The following is an 18,792-nucleotide window of genomic DNA, read 5'->3' on the forward strand; positions in this document are numbered from 1 at the left end:
TCATAATGCTGATCATTTCTGATTTTCAGTGCAAAACATGGTGACACAATTTCAATTTGTATTCAAAGTTATTTAACATTTTCAGTACATTTTAACAATACTGTGATAAAACCATAAGAATTTTGGTTCCAATAACTGATTTTTAATTTAATCATCCCATCTTCTGTGTTTGAAAGTGCTACAAGAGTGCTAAAAGAGTTGGTTTATCTTGGCTAAGTGTCTGAATATAAACACAAGGTTTGGAAGGGAATTTACAGGCTGAGGATGAGCGAGCCTCACAGTTTTTCCTGTTTTTTTCCCCCCTCTGCTTAGCCTTGTTGCTCTGTGTGTATCTATAGAACAGAATGAAAGCAAGCCTGTGATGATGATGACAATGATGAAGGGGTACAGGGACAAGAGGAAGAAGAGGAGGAGGAGACGAGGCTTTACCTCTCGTTTAGCTAGGAGGACATTGGGGACGATGTGAGGCAGGCAGCGGCCCAACATTAACATCACACTCTCTTCACTGTCTGCTATACGAGACACCTGGGAAAGAGAGGGAAATTCAGAAGAATACATCTTTGATGAGATAAGCATGTTCTTATGCAGATTTTATGTATATGCATGTGTACATTTCCATAACTATGTGTATGTCTATATAAAAGTGAGCGTGTGAGTGTGTGTGTGTGTGAGTGCGGGTAGTGACCTCAGCTCCCAGGCGGCTGTCTGAGGACATTCTGCAGAAGGACAACAGGGCCTGCTGGAAGGCTGGGGATAACTTTCTGGGACACCACAAACAACAAGGGATCGGTTACTACAGTCTGCACCACTCGATCTGCACTCCATAACCAAGCTGGAGATTTCCCTGACCGCTGGATGATTGGGGATTGGGGTGGGCCGCCCCGCCATAGAGCTGCCACTCTCACATGTCACTGCTGTGTATTTCAATGGTCACCTCTGGTGTCACATGGTCTGAATACTGTTTTAAAGGCCTATGCATCCCAGCAGGGAAAAAAAAAAACTAAAATAGATAGACACAGGGTCCAAATGTGGGTAAAGTCTGGTTCCTCGGGTAAATAAACTGGGCCACCAGCCAATAACTAATTTCGAATTACAGCGTAAATTTCAAAGAGGTTGGCATTCTTGCAAGAGGTGTTGTCTGAATGACGCAGGAGCCCTGGCATCCTGGCATATGTAAAAACAATATGGTACAAAAAATGTATGGTAAATTTTCTCAGTTAACCTGCCATATGAGACAAAAAGTTAACTTTGGACCCTGTATAGACAGATGGCTATGAAGTTACAGAGGGACCGGCAACTATTAAACTGCAGGTGCTGATTAACGTGTGTGACATTAACATATGATTTTTGGAGATGTAGCATTATAGCAGATTATTCTCATAATTAGTGGTGTCAAATTATCGCGTTAATTGAGATTAATTAATTACAGTCATATTTAGCGCGTTATGTTTTTTAATCGAGTTAATCTAATTTCTAATCTCTAATTTTACTTTTTATAAAATCGGTTTGTAGGCGTTGGGCTTCCTGTGCTTAAATTGTTGGGGGTGGAAAACAATGGTCAGTCACACCCTGAAGTGGACATTGATTGGCTGTCATTGTGTTTGTGCCAGCCTGTCACTGGCCCGGTGGCCTGACCGTCTTTTTTTTTTTTTTTTTTTTTTTTTTTTAAACAGGTCGCCGGCCAGGCCAATCAGCTGTCGGTCCGGTCCGGCTGGCCTCACCAGTCTGATCCTTTTTTTTTTTTTTTTTAAGTCAGAGAGACAGGCCAGGCCAATCAGAGGCCAGCAACCTGTGAAGAGGTCAAGACATGATTGGTTTGTTTTGATTAACACCCGCCCCAACAGTCCGAGTCCGTTGTAAACAGGCACCGCATGTTGAGGAGGGGGTGTCGCGACTCGTGTGTGTGTCTGACTGTGGAGGAGAGGAGAGGAGAGGAGGTGGAAGAAAAGGTTGCGTGATCGAAGTTAATACATTACCGTATTCATCCGAATATAAGACGATATTTTTTCCATTGAAAATGCCCTGAAAAAACGCCCTCGTCTAATATTGGGGGTCTAAGCAAATACACATGTATTGTGCATATGTAAACCAGTAGGTAGGCTCGCCTGATGCCGCGATTACCGGCGAATGGCCGCATTGCTCAGTCATTGCAGCCGCGTATGAACAAAAATTGATATGGCAGTAGGCTAGGCTATGTGTGCGCCGCTCACCTGTCAGATCCGGCAGACCAGACCCGGTGCCGCGGCCGGCTCGCCTGATGCCGACCGGTGGCTTTTTTATTCAAACAAGATTTTGTCCATATATATATATATATATATATATATATATATATTTTTTTTTTTTTTTTTTTTTTTTTCTTCTTCCAAAAAAGGGTCTTGAAAAAGAGGGGTCGTCCCCCGACCCGCATCGGACTGATCTGCTACAATAATGTAATCAATTTAAAGGGAAATACCTCAAGTTCAGGGCTTTTCTCAGCAATTTTAGGTGAGATTAAAAAAGAGATTAATTAGATCAATTAATTACAGATCATAATTAATTAATCTCTCAATTTTTTTAATCTCTTGACACCACTACTCATAATATTCACAATGAAAATCTTTATTTTATTTTATTTTATTTTTTCTAAGCAGTGTGGTGGGTAAAAGTTTATATGTGAAATGTTTCTTCTTCCCTTGTGATGATAACTCCAGGGGGGCCCAATGGTTAGTGGAATTGATCAAAGGTCAAAAAGTTCAATCCCCACTAGAACTGGTGTGTCCCTTAAGAGCCATGTGTTCTGTTGAAACTGAGCAAGTGCCAAAACATAGCTGTTCACTCATGCATGTTGGTTCCAGGGTCAGGTAAAGTTACTGTTCTAATATATATTGTGGCTATGTAGACAACTGGCACCATCTTGTGGCTAAATTAGGTAACTGCACAGGGATGACTGGCATGCCTCTACTTGCGGAACAAACACAAAATGTAACATATGTCATGAGTCAAAGCACCTCATAGTCAAATTCATATTCATATTCCTTACCAAAACAGTGCCGTCACCACGGCCAAGGTCTACATAATCATCACAAGTACTGCCATTTCCTACTGTGTACATGAATTTGTCAATGAAGCAGACAGTTTCACCATTGCCCCCTCTGTTTTTTGCAAGTTTCACACTGTGTGCACGTGTCTGGCTTCTCACTCACCTGTTGGGTTGGTCAAACTGGACAGGAGGTCTGCTCTTTAGCTTGTTGTGAGACTGTGGGTGAGGGTGTGGTGTGTTCTGGGTGGAGGGGGGATCAGGGTCACTCTCAGGCTCTGAAACCCCCCGGATGTCCAAATACTGGCCATTGTCTGTTGGGGGCTGAGGGTAAGGGTACATTTAGTTAGATTCAATGGGCCACAGGTCCTGGGCCACCAAGAATGTATACCAAAACGACTGAAAGGTTATTAAGGCCACTTAAAGGTTTTTACAGGAACATGATAATATAACAAATATGTGTGAAAGCAAATACAGTCTGGAGGTTTGGGATACTAAACACCTAATAAGGAGGCTGTAATATGTCCAAAGCATACAGTAACTGACTACATACTACAGAGAGGGGGTCAGTAGAGCAAGTGGTGTTGGCTGTGGTGGAGAGGTTTGATGTAGCCTGGGAGCCCAGGTCCAGAGTGGCTGGAGGTGGGGAAGACACACTCCTCTTCAGGGTCTGAATCTCACTGAACAAGAGGAGGAGGAAGAGAGGCTGTCAGAAACTGCTACTTCTTTCTAATGAGTAGCAAGTCAATATACAACAATACACCTGTAAATGCATTGATAAAGCTATGCTGGTCGATACTAAGCAAGATGCAAAAGAGAAGAAGCAGACGCCTAGCTGCAGATGACAAACATTGGCTGTCTCTTCTGGATGCCCTCTGTGCTTCAAAGTGCCAAGAAAATCGGGTCAGATCAGATCAGGTCAGAAGATTAAAACAGGATTTATGCACCAGTGCTTGCATGGGATTTTCTACAGGCAGTGCTATCCTGTAGCTATAACTATTTTAGACTGGGCTGGAGCAAAACTGTCAGATTTTGAATGGTGGCAACTGGAGAGTCCAGTTGGCAAAATTATCAGTGCTGGGCTAAAGCTCAAAACCCCTCAAGTTCCATCTCTGTGCCAGCACAGTGTTTCCTCTCTAATTCCATGCAGCAGCTGTGCTTGGGGGTCAGTTTCATTTCGGTTCCCCTTCAGTGACTATTTCGGTCACAGTTATGGTCATAATTTGGACTTCAGCACTTAAAACGTGTGTTTTTTTTTTTTTATTTGAAAATGCTTCTTGTTTTTCCCAGCAGCAATAGTAAGTGGTAATACTGCTGACTGAATAGAGGAAACCCCACTAACCCGAACCCTTTGAACAAAGGTGGCCTCCATAATTAATGGAAGACAACAACACAACACAGAAGAAGGCAGCAGCACACCAGGAGATGCATACAGCAGCCTGCATTGTTCATGCACCTCCATATAAAACATACACACAAACACACACACACCTCTGCAGTTTCTTGATCTGCTCAGCCAGGCTCTGTTTCTCGCTGTTGAGGAGGCTGATCTGGTACTCCAACTCCTGGACTACCTCTGTCTGTTGCTACAGTAGGAACAAGAAGAAGAAAACAAGACTTGTTTACATTGACACTTTACAATCTCAGCACAAAAGCGGGTCATCCAGTGGGAAAAGTCTTGGTAAGCCTGTGATATCAGCCTTCTTCTTCTTCTTCTTCAAAAAAGTATCCATTTCTAATCCGGTTCCACAGATTTTTCATTGGAAGAATGTAAACTTAGAGAAAGAAGACGGGTAACTTCTTACGGCAGTACTACCTTGTGGGAATTTCAGATTTCAGATTACATTCAATTCAAACTTCTCAGCTGATGCAATGTTTTGGAAACAATTTTCTCATGACAAAAAAAATCAATTTTTACCTCTTATACATACTCCTCTCTCCTTCAATGCTACCATACTTCATAACACTTTAATAAAAAAAAAAAAAAATGTTCACCCTATTAATAAAAAGAAGTAAAAGAATTGTGGAAATGGTGTCTTTAACAATGATTAACATTCTTCTTGTGGTTTTTCAGAGTCCACAAATCACATTAAGACAGAAAATGTAGGTACTTTGTGATAAGCTATGTTTGCCAACATTTCAGCTGCTAACTAGTGAGCGAATAGCCCAAGGGTACTCAAGGATACGCCCAAGACATGAAGGCTGCCGACTAACTCGACAGAGAACTGAGATCATACACAAAAAGAAATGCTGAAGACTTTGCTCTATGTAGCAACCTGGGACTGTAAAGAAACTGTACTGGTCTTTTTTTGCTTTTTGCAGTACTGCTGAGGACCTCCACCTCTAAACCATGAGAAGTCAAAGCAAGGTGAAGGAAAAGAGTTTTGGAGGTGGTAAAAATGTTTCTAACGTCATAACATCTGACTCTGCCAAAGGCAAAATATCACTGACTAGGCAAAAACATAGCAACGGAAAGCCAATGCTGAAGACCTGTGGAATGAACCAGGAATTGATGCTACGAGTTGTCTAAAGGGGATAGAATAGAAAATGAGGCAAGCACACACACCTGCTGTGAGAGGTCAGGCTTCTTTGGGGGATCCTGGGTGATGTAGTTCCCGGGGAGTTCACCGAAATCAACACCCACTGCCACATCGACCATGTCCCGAGGCAAAGGGAGGGCACTGCCACAGTTCCTGTATAGCTGTAACAAGTCGGGTGGCTTGGGGATGTTAAGGCCCACATCGTCCCACAACTCAAAGTCCTGGCAACAAACACAAAAAAGGTTTGAGGCAAGAGTAGGGCTGCACTCTGCACTGACTGAGAGGAGAATAAGAGAGCTGATCTGAGCTAGTGAAATTTTATATTATCAAATCACCAGACCACCGCTTCAAGGCCAGTGACCTTATGCTTACAAATTTGGGACCCTGTCCAGCAACTGTCCTGCATAACACCAGAGCAGCCACCTTCCATTATTATTTTTTCAGATCTCAAAAGACATCTTTGTAATAGCACTGTGCCTAAGACAGAGTCGTGTTCCACTTCCCAGGGCATTCAGTTTACTGCCTTTTTTGTCTCTACATTTTCAATGTAGCATCTTTGAATTGTCTCTTTATTTTGTTTACTGCAATGATATATCTGGTGGCACATTTTACCTTAGGCATAGAAAGACATGAATTTCAAAAAGCAGGAAGACGTTTAATATCCATTTAAATATGAAGTGTCTGGGTTCTTTGGTTTGTTTACTTGTAATAGTGGTAACTGTGGCTTGAAAAATCTTTACCTGGTCATCATTTTCATCAGAGAAGGTGATGGAAGAAAGTTTGTATTCATTCTTTAATAAATATTCATTCACAAGGAAGTTTAAGGCTCTTTTCTCCAGTGGGCGGATAGGCTCCTGAAGTACAGAGGGGAGAGAGATTGTAATAATTTACAAAAGGCCTTCTGCAGATACTCTCACAGGGCTAAAAAAAAAAAATGAAACATTTATTTCTGATTCATTTGATCAGTGGAAAGAAACTCAGACATGTCTGCATTTTCATCCCTTGAGAATCCCCCACCTGAATCTCAGGACTTGACTTGAAGTTCTTCCTCTCTTGTGAGGGCACTTCGCTCTCTAGGAAAACGGAGAAAATATTCAGATGAGTTTGAACGGATGCCGTCCATCTTAAATGTAGAGGACTTCTCTTTAAAAAAGAAAGAGAAACAAGGCTGTAACCAAAAAGGGTTGAGGTGGAGAAGAAGTTAAAAGTACGCCACACCTGCTGCCTGAGTCAAGTTGGCGCGCAGAGCCTGAATGGTCTCCTTTGCTTTCCGTAGCTCAAACTCCAGCACTGGACAGGAAGTGACAACACACACACAGGAAGTGCATCCAACCAAACACAGGAAACAAACAAACAAAAACAAAGATGGCCATGAAAAACAAAACAATCACACAAAAGATTATAAGAGTCATAAGACAAAACAACAAAAAAAGGAGGCATGCAAATCATGAGCCTAAAGAACACATGCAGCAGAGGTTCATGGGATAGCCAGCTGGATGACAGTCTGTGTGATGAGTGGAAAAATGGGGGCGGGATTTCCTGCCCTCATTTTTCTCTCATTAACAGCACTGATATGACTGATTCAAAAATGGCAGTCAAAAGTTACCTCATCAGTCACCACATCAGTGCATGCAAAGTTAAAGAAGATGAGGAGAGCAAATCTATTCAAACTATTGAAATGCAGCCTTGATAATCTAGAAGCTGTCTGACAAAGGATTTTTTTCAGGCAAAAGCCTATTACAAAAAAGAAAAAAAAAATCATTTGGATTCATGCCGCTCAAATAACAGCCTCTGCTAGACTTATGTTTGGCTTATGCTTAATAGTTTGGGCCTTAAGACTATGAACAGGTCTGAAGCAATCTCTTGAGCAATCTCAGATACCAGATTCAAAATGTCAGTTAAGCTACTCTGTTTGACACTTAACCCTTTGTTCTCATAAAACAGGCACCTCCTAACATTACAATCAACCTGTTTCTGACGTCACATGTAGTCAGGAGAAAGGCGATTGGGACAAACAAGACAATTTAGATCATTATTGTGGCAAACTTCCAAGTCAATAAATTGAAAACTGATTTTTCGGCTATACGTAAAGTAACACTATATAAACAAAAAAAGAACACATAGGATCTTTCGCATGTGTAATTGCTCAGACACGTTTAAAAATAATAAGAAAGAAAGAAAGAAAGAAAAAACACACGCAAAAGGTAAGAAGCGATGGAGCAGAAAAAATATGTTGCATAGCCGTGCACTGAGGATCTGCCATCTGACCTGAGATGATGTCTAAACACACTCTTTCAGTCATTGCCGTGTGAGGTTGCATATTTTTAATACTTACATTTTGTTACATGTGACCTTCTAGCATGGGAAATGTGACATGCAGGTTATTATTTCTTGTCACTGAAGTCTCTAACGATAACCGTGGGCTACATTCTGAAGTTCGCTCAAGGGTAAATTCATATTTCCTAGTGCAAGATCTGAGAAAACTCTGTTTGTGCAAACTAAAATGTCAGCGGTATGTTAGAGGGGACTTTTTTCTGACATATTCCGCCCTGTTTTACCCTTTCATCCTGACCTTTCAAGCAGATCAAGAGTGCACAGGATGCAAGTGCAACAAAATGGAAAACCAAGAACAGAATAACGGGGGGGGAGGGAAAAAAAAAAAAAAAAAGAAAAAGAAAGAAGCTAGTCTGGATGGGGTGACTTGTCCAGTATTGGTCACTGGGGTTTGATCAACGTCAGGAGAAAGCCAGAAAACCCAGAGTCAGACAGCTGGGGGCAGACATCTTTGCAAGAGGAACATGGGGGAGAAGGAGGGGGGAGGAAGAAGAGATGTGAGAAAGGATGGGGGGGAGAGAAGGTGCCGAATTGGGAAGAGGAGGCCGCGTATAAAAAACAGTATTTCAAAAAATCAAATAAAAAATATGCATCATTTCTGGTTAGGAAAATGGAGCCACCATCTCTCTGCTGCATGGTTTTTACTGTGCCCTTTCTATGCAATCATTTGTGATTCATCACCATCCATTAAAGCCCCCATCCATAAGCCAGCTATTTTATCATATGAACTTTGGGTATATGCACCTTGATTATTGAGGCTTGTATATTACTTCAGCTTTTCTCAGCTTTTATTAACACAAAAATACACATGTAATCGACGCTTTTACAGCCCACAAAAATGAAAAGTAAAAACATTAAACCCTGCAATGTTCATATTTAGCTGTCGCATACTGTCTGTCCTTGTATTACTAGCACTGTCAATTGTCATTCCAGAGTGAAAATAATATCTTGACAATATCAAAGCATAAGCAAAGCTCAAAGTACAACGGGGTTTAAACAGTAAGTGCACAATCATGCAATTGCACACTGCAGTTATGGATTGGGGCTTTAAGGCCTCAGTGACTAACACTTACCTACCAAAAGGATAGAGGAGAGAATTAAGTTAATGTTGGATATTTTAGCTATTGTACTATAACAGGGCGAAAAGGTAATGTTGCCATGTCGGCTGTCATAAAACAACAGAAAGATGTAAACAAGAGGCGGATTAAGTCGACGGGATATGAATGGTCTCTGTTTCATATGTACTGCTCCCATGCATACCATACAGTCATATGTTAGTGTGTTTGCTTTCCCTTATTTAACTATGAAATGATTCGTGCCAACATCTGGAAAAGTGCTGCTGGTAATTACTATCAAGACCAGTGTTATGTTCTCCTTGATGGGGCGGCGTCAGCGTCAGGCAGCCCCACCAGCAGCCATCTTTACGCTGTTAATGTATTTGGCTAACACTATGTGGTGGTGTGTCACGACGGAGCCACAGGGGGACGGGGGGTGTGAATTCAAACAGTGCTGAGACAGGTCCTGCACCTAAAATACCACAGACTGACTCAACCATGTGACAGCCGACAGCAGGAGGTGGAAAGAACACCTCTACTGAGTTACAGAAAAAAAAATGGAGAGTAAGATTTAGGAGGGAATTTAGTGTCAGTTAATTTGTCATATAGTCGGCTTCATGAAAGGAGGGAGGTCCTCATCAGTGTACGTTTAATAACATATGTAGGCATCAGAGTGCATCTAACCCCTAACACACACAAAGCATACAATCTGTGCTGTAGACAATGAATCTGAGAGGAAATTTTTTTTAAAAAAAAATGTTGATTTTTTTTGCTGTTTTGTTCTCTTCATTTATTATTCCACTTTTTTTTTATTTCTGTATTCATTTATCTAGTCACTGTTATTACACAGCAGCGCCACTGAGACAAAAGAAAAGAAAGTATGGAGACAATAACTGTGACATCACTGTTAGAAATTCTTTTGATTTTTATGCTCTTCTCCTATATGCCCCTTTCCCCTTCTCGTTTTCCCTTTCCAGTTCTGTCCATCTTTTATTTCCTCGAGGTTTGCTGGGTGTGACACTTCAGGCCCGGGCAAGAACGGTTTGTCTTACCTGCCACTCGCTCGTCTGACTCCCGGTTGCCGTCATCTGAGTAACGGGCAAAGTCCAGAGAGTCCAGGGTGCTGATGCTGCCAGCTCGATCTGAACAGAGACACAGACAGGCGGAAAAACAGAGAGACAGGCGGCAGTGAGCTGGGATGCAACAGATGCTTGGAAACTCGACTGGCACGCATCTAATGTGACCCTTGATCGATTCCGTGGAGAGGAGAGAGGTCACAGAAGAGACCTTTTCACATGACTAGAATTTTCTCGGGAAAGGATACGCTGCAGCCTTTAAAAGTGACTACTTCCTGTGACACATGAAAAAAATAAATATATAATCACATAACATAACATCATCCGCAAAGCCTTATTTATGGAAGCAGTTCAAGAGACACCTACGGCACTTCCAAACCTCCAACACACAACCTTCTATCAGAGGCCAGGAAAGCGAAAAGCATTTTTTATGGCGCACTCACACCACAGACAGAGCTGAGACATTAGCATTCGTGTGCTCCTATTTCACTGAGCCAGGCGACCCTGACAGCTTAGCCAGTGGTGTTAGTTTTCCTCCATTTCTCTCCCTACAAAGCAAGTGAGAGATTGGCCTATTTGTTCTCTGATATCAAGACCGGGCCGAAGATCAAGCCAGCTGTAGCACATAACCTTGTTAGCCTTAAGATTTGTTACCTATGACTTGTTTTGCCCTATGAAGCCAAAGAGGAGATGCTGTGCGACTACTGAAACACAGAAAAATGATCAAATCACTGCTGGTGCATAAATGGACACCTGACTATGTCAATATTTTGGGGGGTACTTCCCAGTGAAATTATGAAACCTGCACCCCAATTACCATGGACCCATATTTATTTTATTTTATTTATTTATTTGGCTTATTAGGATCCAAATAAGCAGATGCTCATTAGCAACCTCCACTCTTCTTTTGACCGGAGAGAGTACTGCATTTTGCATTGGCTTTAGGGAAAACATCACGCCAGCCCTTGTTGGCCTTGCAAACCTAAATTGCAAGGCCAATATTTTTGTGTGTTTCTTGCTTGACACTGAATTTTTATTTTTTCTGGATAAATCCTGTTTTTCCACAAAATGTATCACTAGCAAATGATTTGAGGGGTAAAAAGCAACAAAAAAGTAGATTGCTATGCTTGGTATGCTCGATCTGTTTAGACCTTCCTTCAACTTTTGACTGATTTGGCTCAACTAAAAACTAGACTCAACAAAGAGTAGACTAAACTAAATAAAACAGAGAGAAAGAAAGAAGAAGAAGCAGAAGAAGGAGGAGGAGGAGGACGAGAAGAAGAAGAAGAAGAAGAAGAAGAAGAAGAAGAAGAAGAAGACGAAGACGAAGACTCTAGCGACTTTACTGTTTTTCAATTTGTGTGCATGCATGTCACATGTTAGATTGTCAGATTGTAGAGCCTCCCAAAGAAAAACACACTCTCAGTCCTGTGACTGTATAGTGAGTGGTTTTGTTCAGTGGCTGGCTGCGTGTGTGTGTGTGTGTGTGTTCATGTGAGATCGTGGCATCTTATCAAGCTCATGTTAAGCCATTTTCCCATGGAGATTGCTTTCAACCGGTCTTACTCCTTGATCACATGCACAGAGATGGCAACAATCCATTTGGTATGAGGGTATACATGTGTGCACTTTCTGTGTGTATGTGTGTGTGTGTGTGTGTGTGTGTGTGAGAGAGAGAGAGAGAGAGAGACACAGAGAGGGAGAAATCTGCAGTTTCATGGATGTATGTGTGTGGGAGTGTGCATATATGTGTCTTTGTGTGCGTTTGTGATTTAGAAAACAAGTATTTCTTCTTGGCTGACCTTTCAGTTTGTGCCCGTGGCTCCTATTGTCTAGACTGAGACAGGTCTAACACTTCAGGCTGTCATCTCTTTAATGCAGTCCTGCTGGGCACAACACACACACACACACACACACACTCCAAGCTCTCTCTCCCAAGAGAAACGCCTCACACACCCCAACACACAACACTACGAGCGAGCTTTCATCTGTCAACAGAATGCGACACGCCTCTTTCACGCTACTTTGTGATGAGATCTTAGAATCGCAAAAATAATTGGGCGGGTGACAAGAGCTTTTTTAGGAAGGAGGGGAGAGATAGAGACAGGGAAGAGGAACAGGGGAGAGGAGAGAGGGGGTGATAAGAGACTGGAGCGAGCAGAAACAGAGAGGAAGAGAGAGAAGTAAAACTGAAAGAGAGAGGGGGACTGAAATGAAAACAAAAGAGCTGATGGAGAGCCACAGATGGGGAGAGAGAAAGAAAAGATGGTTTCATCCTTAGTATAAAGTCAAGTGGTTGGTCATCATTAGCAGGTTTAATTGCCTGAGCAGGATATTGGATCAAACCCCTCTTGAATTACTCGTCTTGGCAAGACCTGGCAGCCATTTAGGATGGGGAAATTTGGATGTGATGAAACAACGAAGCACAAATTACAAAGGATACAAAGCCACAAATAGCAGCCACTCAAAAATGAGGGCCTATAACTAAACTGTAAAAATCAAATCAAAACTCAAAACTACTTGAAATAACACATGAAGTTGTGTAAAACCACAACTTCATGTTTACATGTAAAATTCTCTCATAGCTCTTTTGCAGGTTACATACAGAGCATATGAATTCCACCTGGAGCATGATTTTTTTTAAACAATTCTAATGCAAACTCAATCTGTGTGTAAGTAAACCAGATTCCACAAAGATTTACATCCTCAGGTATGAATTTCACGCAAGAATTATGCAGTAAAACTGGCGTGAAACACTGCAAAATAAGGTGGAGGCTGTGGAAAATTTCTGATGTGGTTCTCAATTAAGTTGCTACAGTTGCTGTGCTTTTTTTCAGCACCGGAACGCCATGCAACACGAACGCGCATAATGAACCGTGGGCTTTGCGGTCTAAGACGCACACATTCACGTACAAACGCGTGCACAGACACATGCAGAAGTTAATGAAGGGCGGAGGGTTATGAACAGGCAGCCAGCAGGAATCTGTCCAGAACTACATGGGGCCTGGCTCCTACGATGTCATTAATCGCTTTCTCACACAACACACACAAATGTCTGTCCTGCTACTTTATGTGTCTGCAAGCATGAGAGAAAAGATATAAGGATGGAAATGAGGAAAGGGGCAAGAGAATGAGGGGAAGAATGAGAAAAAGCAGAGTGTGAGAGAAGCAGTTTGTATTTCTTTTATCGAAGAGCCTTCCCTGATTTTCTGCAACATGTCTTTTATTGTCTTTTGTTGGTTCTTAGACTCCAAATTGTCTTTTCACACCTGATGAATTTATGACTCATGAACCTCCAGACAGCAAAAAAAAATCCCAAAGTCATCATTTTAAATTTTTTTTGCAGTGAAAATTGTGACGCAAAAAATAGCATTTCCACTAAAGACTGTGAATCATATTGCAGTCAAAATAATGCAAAATAACTGCAATACGATTATTTTTTACCGTATTATTCAGTTGTAGTTCAGAATTATTGATAGGATGGTTGGAATGGCCTGCAAATGAGCACCTCTGTTGTGTAACAACTAACAACCTATTGTGTTGTGAAGACGTTACTGTGCAAGCCAAACAACAGTAGGTGGGTGCAGCACAGGTGACCTCAACTGCTTTCATTCTGAATTTACTCACTGACAGGAAAACCACAGAAAGCCGAGTTACAACGTGACCTGTGGTGATTGTTTTAGCCTATCTTGAAGTCTCAGATGGGAGGTCACTGCATCTGGACGATTAACTGACTTTCACATACTGTCTGTTTTTAGTGTTCTGTGCTCTGCCCTATGTTGCAGAACATACAAATACTACCAGCAAGACAAAATGATTCACTGTAACTCGGAGTGATGAGCAACACAAGTCTGCAAGCTCATTACATCATATGAAACTGAACAATGAGGAGTGGAAAGAGAGTCATTCATGCTTCCTAGCTGCTGCTAAGCTTGCAAATTAGCAGGATGGTGAGAGAAGGCCTGCTGTGTCATGTGGCTATGAGCAGCAGCTGCAGATATGATGCAGCTTGTAATCTAACCACATACAGGCCCACTACTATCAACTGTTTATACAATCACTGGCTGCATTCACAGTGACACACAATAGGACAATGTAGTACTATGACATCAACTATATGCCATTTTGGTAGACAGTTGTTAGTGCCTTATAGTAGTGTGCACAAGGATGTTCGAGCATGGTTAGTCCCAGTGAGAATCCAAACTGTAGCTCTGGCTATCAGACTAACCAGCCCACCCACCTGCACACCCACCAGATGTGTGATCCATTGTATTGTGCAAGCTACCGCAGTCTATTGGTATGGACAGATATCAGTTTTAGAAAAAGATGTCCAACATTATTTTAACTGTCAATATTTAGCTAACTGTGTGATCAGCACTTGTGGAGCATTTATTAGGAGTGTGCCACCTAATACAACTGTAAAATTAGCAGTAGAGTGAAACTAACATAGTCTTTTATTATTTCAAAAATCTTGAGGACAGGCCAATCTGAAAATTTTAACTTGTTTTGCACCTTTATTGGAGTCACAATTCTTACACAAAATGGATATCAGACATCTATATCGGCCGCAAAAATCATGATTTTTCATCCCTATTGGGTGATGGACAAAATCAAACACCATGATGTGTGTATGCTTAACAGTCTAATGTATTCAGAAAACTGCATCCCTTTATTGTAATTCAGCCTTTAAAAATAGGAAAAGACAGCATGCTATGCCATATCACAATATTAACATATCCAAAATCCCACATAGCATCTAGTCTCCCAGACCTAGCTTCACTCCTCACAATATACATTGTTCCAACATCAAATCGTGTATAAAATGCAGCAAACCAATCCCTAATAAACTCAGGTGGTCTGGGTTATTCTGTGTATTTTATCACGTTGCTTGCTGCTTTGTTTTGAAAGACTACCTTCAAGCACAATCTATTAAAATGTCTTGCCATTCTGATTAGTAGGAATCAGATCATTTGAATAATCACCTGGGGACCTCGCTGTCTAACCAGCTAGCTGCTCTGTTGACAACAGAGGACAGGCAGACCTTCGAGCGGTGTCCCTCCTGCTTTAACAGCCACTTGTCTTTCTGTTGCGATGCAACAGGAGAGCCTTGTCATTCTGAGAGAAAGGAAAAGATCATTCCAACAGTCACATGGGATCTTGGCTATGATGATGCCCTGAGGAGAAGTCGCATGCCCTCAGGCTCCTCCAAACCCCTCTCCTCAACCGTTTCATTTTCCCTTTGAACGGTGTAGAGCAGAGATATGATTTATTTATTTATTTATTTATTTATTTTTTTAGGTTTTCAGATTACTATTTCCTAGTGACACCCTGTGTAGTTTCACAACAGGAGAGATGACAAGGTTCTGTCATACTTTTTGATGTGGCCATTACAGGACAGTTATTGTGTAACCCTGCTTCTAGCCACTTGGGAGTTTCCATGATAATGCTAATGACAGAGGCTACTACCATCCATAATTGTATTAACTGGGACCATGTAGCACTGGATCTGCTCTCAGAGCTGTCTTGTCTCTGGGTGCAGATACACACATACACACATTATGAGCTGGCAGACCAGGTCATCTTAGCTTGCTACTGGTAAAATATGGTAGAAGAGTTTTCTTTATGTTTACTGTTGCAATCACTGAAAGGACACAGGCGCTGCCCAGTTATTCAAATCAACAGAGAGACTGACAGTGACAGACAATAGGTGCAGCGGATCTGTCACTGGCTGCCATCTGCTATCTGCTCATGCTCGTCTCAAGCATGTTGTCCAGCCCCACCCTAAAGACTACACAACAGTGTCATCTGACACAGCTCTAATCATCCAGTTCTACTGCAACTACAAAATCCAGTCATATTCAGTGCTTCCTCCACATTCATCTATCTGATGTGGCTCTTGAAGCTGGAAATTCGCCCACATCACTAAATTCAATGAAAATTCTTCATCTGGCCCAGTTACACAGCCTGCAAAAAAGTAGCAATTGCAGAGGCTGCACAATTCTCCATATCATGCTATAAATACTATGACAGCAATTTTCACACTGCAATAACTACTTGAATCCTAGATTGTGTGAAAAGTAAGTGTCAGAACCAACATCTCCCACCAAATCTTCTAAAGGAGACACAGCACACCCCCATCAATCTGACTTTGGCTGGCATCAGAAGCAATATTAACACACCTCAATGCACACACAAAACAGTGATAGGTGTTATAATACACTGCGATGCATTCATCTGCACTGAATACCATCATTACGACGTTTAAGACTGAGGCAAGCATCTTTTTATGAAGTGTAAAGGAAATGAGTATTTATTTTGTTTATTTGAAACTACAATCCCAGTGGCAAATCACATCTGCTGTCATCAAGATGCAAACACTATTACTGACAGTCTGTTTTTTTGTGGAAACTGAGTCATATGAATAATTTAAAAAAAACAACACTTTGAATGTACAGTATAGTGAAAGAGGCTATACAGGATCTTTACAATTGCACTTTCAGACAGTGAAAAGAATTATCCACTTATGTTCATTCAATGAGGCATTCAACAAGAGAGGTATGTTCAAGTCCATGCACTTCAAAGCCTGTAGTGTCTCACGCTTATAGATGTTGGGGTGTGTAACTCTGCATACGGGTCACTGACTTCCTTCCTACCACCCCCCTACAAGATCTAAGATAAATAAACTCTGAGAAGCTGGATCTAATCAAGACTGACAGTGTCATGTCTGCTAAAACCTACAGTTTATGAAGGGGATGCATTTAGGAAAAAGTACAGAAAGAGCATTTTGCAACATGTGGCATCACTTTCATCCCACATACTAAACTCTAGATAACCATATGCAAGGCTCCAAGCATCCCGCACTCCATCAGGGTAAGTTGAAATTTCCTCATATCCTTCTGCCTTGCTCTCTTTGTATGAGACCAATATTCTGCTTTTAAGCCCACTGTGAGCTGCATGGTCATTTTGATATCAGGGTAAGTTGAAATTTCCTCATATCCTTCTGCCTTGCTCTCTTTGTATGAGACCAATATTCTGCTTTTAAGCCCACTGTGAGCTGCATGGTCATTTTGATATAGCTTAGCTGTTGCATAGAGGCAGAGCTTTTTAACACACATCACGATTAAATGTGACAGGTAGAGATATTTTAATCACTCTATTCCATGTGGCATAACCCTCCAATGCTTTGCAGCACTTGGGTTAAGGTTTATGGTAACACTACTCCTGCTGTGCTGTAGCAGGCCCTATTTGTGGCTTGGGCTGTCACCATGGTTACCCCTTGCATCTATGTGTGTATGTGCATACACTCTTGGGTCTCAGTCGCAGTAGGTCATTGTTTAAAGGCTGGCTGTGTGTGTGTGTGTGTGTGTGTGTGTGTGTGTGTGTGTGTGTGTGTGTGTGTGTGTGTGCGCGCTGGGGGAAAAATTCCACAGAAACACACCCCACTCTTCACTTCACTACTATGACAGCATTTTAGCCAAGGGGGAAACGAATTGGTATGTGAGGAACAATAAACCACAATAAACTAATAGATTATGTGCCGGTTTCCTAAAATAGATGTGGGTTTGAGTCCAATCCGGGATAAATAATTTTGCGGCTTGGTGGCCTAGTGGCCAGAGAGACTGTCCTTCAATGGAAGGACCTCGGATTCAAGCTTAAGAGTATGCAAGCATCCACTATGCTGAAGACACCGAATCCCTACCAGCTGCACGGACACTGCTCTGAAACTGACCCTCACCTCTGATCTTCCTGTGGACAGGGACAAGAGAAAAGACTGCTGTCTATCATTCAAGCATCACATACAATATTGATCACAATAGGCCTGAGATCAAATAAAAGCACCCATCACCCCAAAACAACAGTTTCCAGCAACCAGACAGCGTGTCACTGGTTAATCATGTTTCTTTGATGCTGTGGTCTGTGTCAGCCAACACAGCTGACCCACAAAAGCCGCTTGTTGGCTGCGGGCCCTCGACCTGACGAGCAGGTGCAGCAAGCGGATATCTCATGATCGACCGCTTTCCAAATCCAATGTTTTCAGCTGCCGATAGCAAGCTAATAGGCTAACCTTTTCGCAGCGCATCATCAAAGACACAGCTAGCTATCCTACTAGCAGCAGCAACTACTTACTCAGTGGTCCTCCAGGTCCGAGTACCTGGTCTTTGGAAGCGGGCGGAGTGCCGCTCTGACGCTCGAAGTTGCCCGGGTTGGAAAAATAATCCCTCAGCCTCGGAAGCTCTCTCCCTGCTTCCAGCAGTTCAGTGTGAAACTCCAGGGCCGTGAGGATGTATTGATCTCTTAAAAGCTGTGCAGCAATGACATCCACTGACACCCGTGTCTCGCCGCTGCCTGCCATAGCGGCGGTGGCCGCGGCCGACACAGAGATGCCCTCTCCGCTGGGGCTCGTCCGGCTGCAAGACAGCAAGAGCGACGGAGGCTCGGCGTCCGCAGGCGGGGAGAACGGGTTGCCTGGCGGGGGCCCTGGCGCCCCGTCGCTGGGGCTTCGCTCTGTGTCAGCCGTTTCACTCGGTCGCCGTTCAGCCTCTTCATCTGAATCGCTGAGATTAAACGGGTTGACGTTACCCGCCGCCATTTTTGCACTATCAAGATTTTTAGCAACCCAGGCTAGGCTAATAATCAGACCCCCGTCTTCCTGAATGGATACGCTACCTGGTTAGCTAACGTTTGCTTTGACAAGTGGAGAGAGTGCGGAACTGTGATAGGTCAACACTGGGGAATGTCATCCTCAAGCCCGCCTCTTTTCAGGAATACTA

At 42.4% G+C, this 18,792-nt stretch overlaps 1 protein-coding gene across 3 annotated transcripts in view; it reads right to left on the reverse strand.

The window, feature by feature from the left end:
• relch (RAB11 binding and LisH domain, coiled-coil and HEAT repeat containing) overlaps positions 1–18,692 on the reverse strand; it is a 47,375-nt gene extending 28,683 nt beyond the window's left edge. For all 3 annotated transcript variants that reach the window (XM_030079152.1, XM_030079151.1, XM_030079150.1), the window contains exons 1-11: positions 18,149–18,692; positions 9,998–10,087; positions 6,775–6,846; positions 6,574–6,629; positions 6,297–6,410; positions 5,583–5,777; positions 4,508–4,602; positions 3,570–3,696; positions 3,183–3,340; positions 686–761; positions 430–525 (exon numbers count right to left, since the gene is read on the reverse strand). In XM_030079152.1, the coding sequence (XP_029935012.1) occupies positions 430–525; positions 686–761; positions 3,183–3,340; positions 3,570–3,696; positions 4,508–4,602; positions 5,583–5,777; positions 6,297–6,410; positions 6,574–6,629; positions 6,775–6,846; positions 9,998–10,087; positions 18,149–18,611 (1,542 nt within the window). In that variant the 5' untranslated portion in view covers positions 18,612–18,692. The remainder of the gene's footprint in view (positions 1–429; positions 526–685; positions 762–3,182; positions 3,341–3,569; positions 3,697–4,507; positions 4,603–5,582; positions 5,778–6,296; positions 6,411–6,573; positions 6,630–6,774; positions 6,847–9,997; positions 10,088–18,148) is intronic.
• Between the last annotated feature and the right edge of the window lie 100 nt (positions 18,693–18,792).

This window comes from Myripristis murdjan, chromosome 20 (assembly GCF_902150065.1).
Source record: "Myripristis murdjan chromosome 20, fMyrMur1.1, whole genome shotgun sequence".
NCBI lineage: Eukaryota > Metazoa > Chordata > Actinopteri > Holocentriformes > Holocentridae > Myripristis > Myripristis murdjan.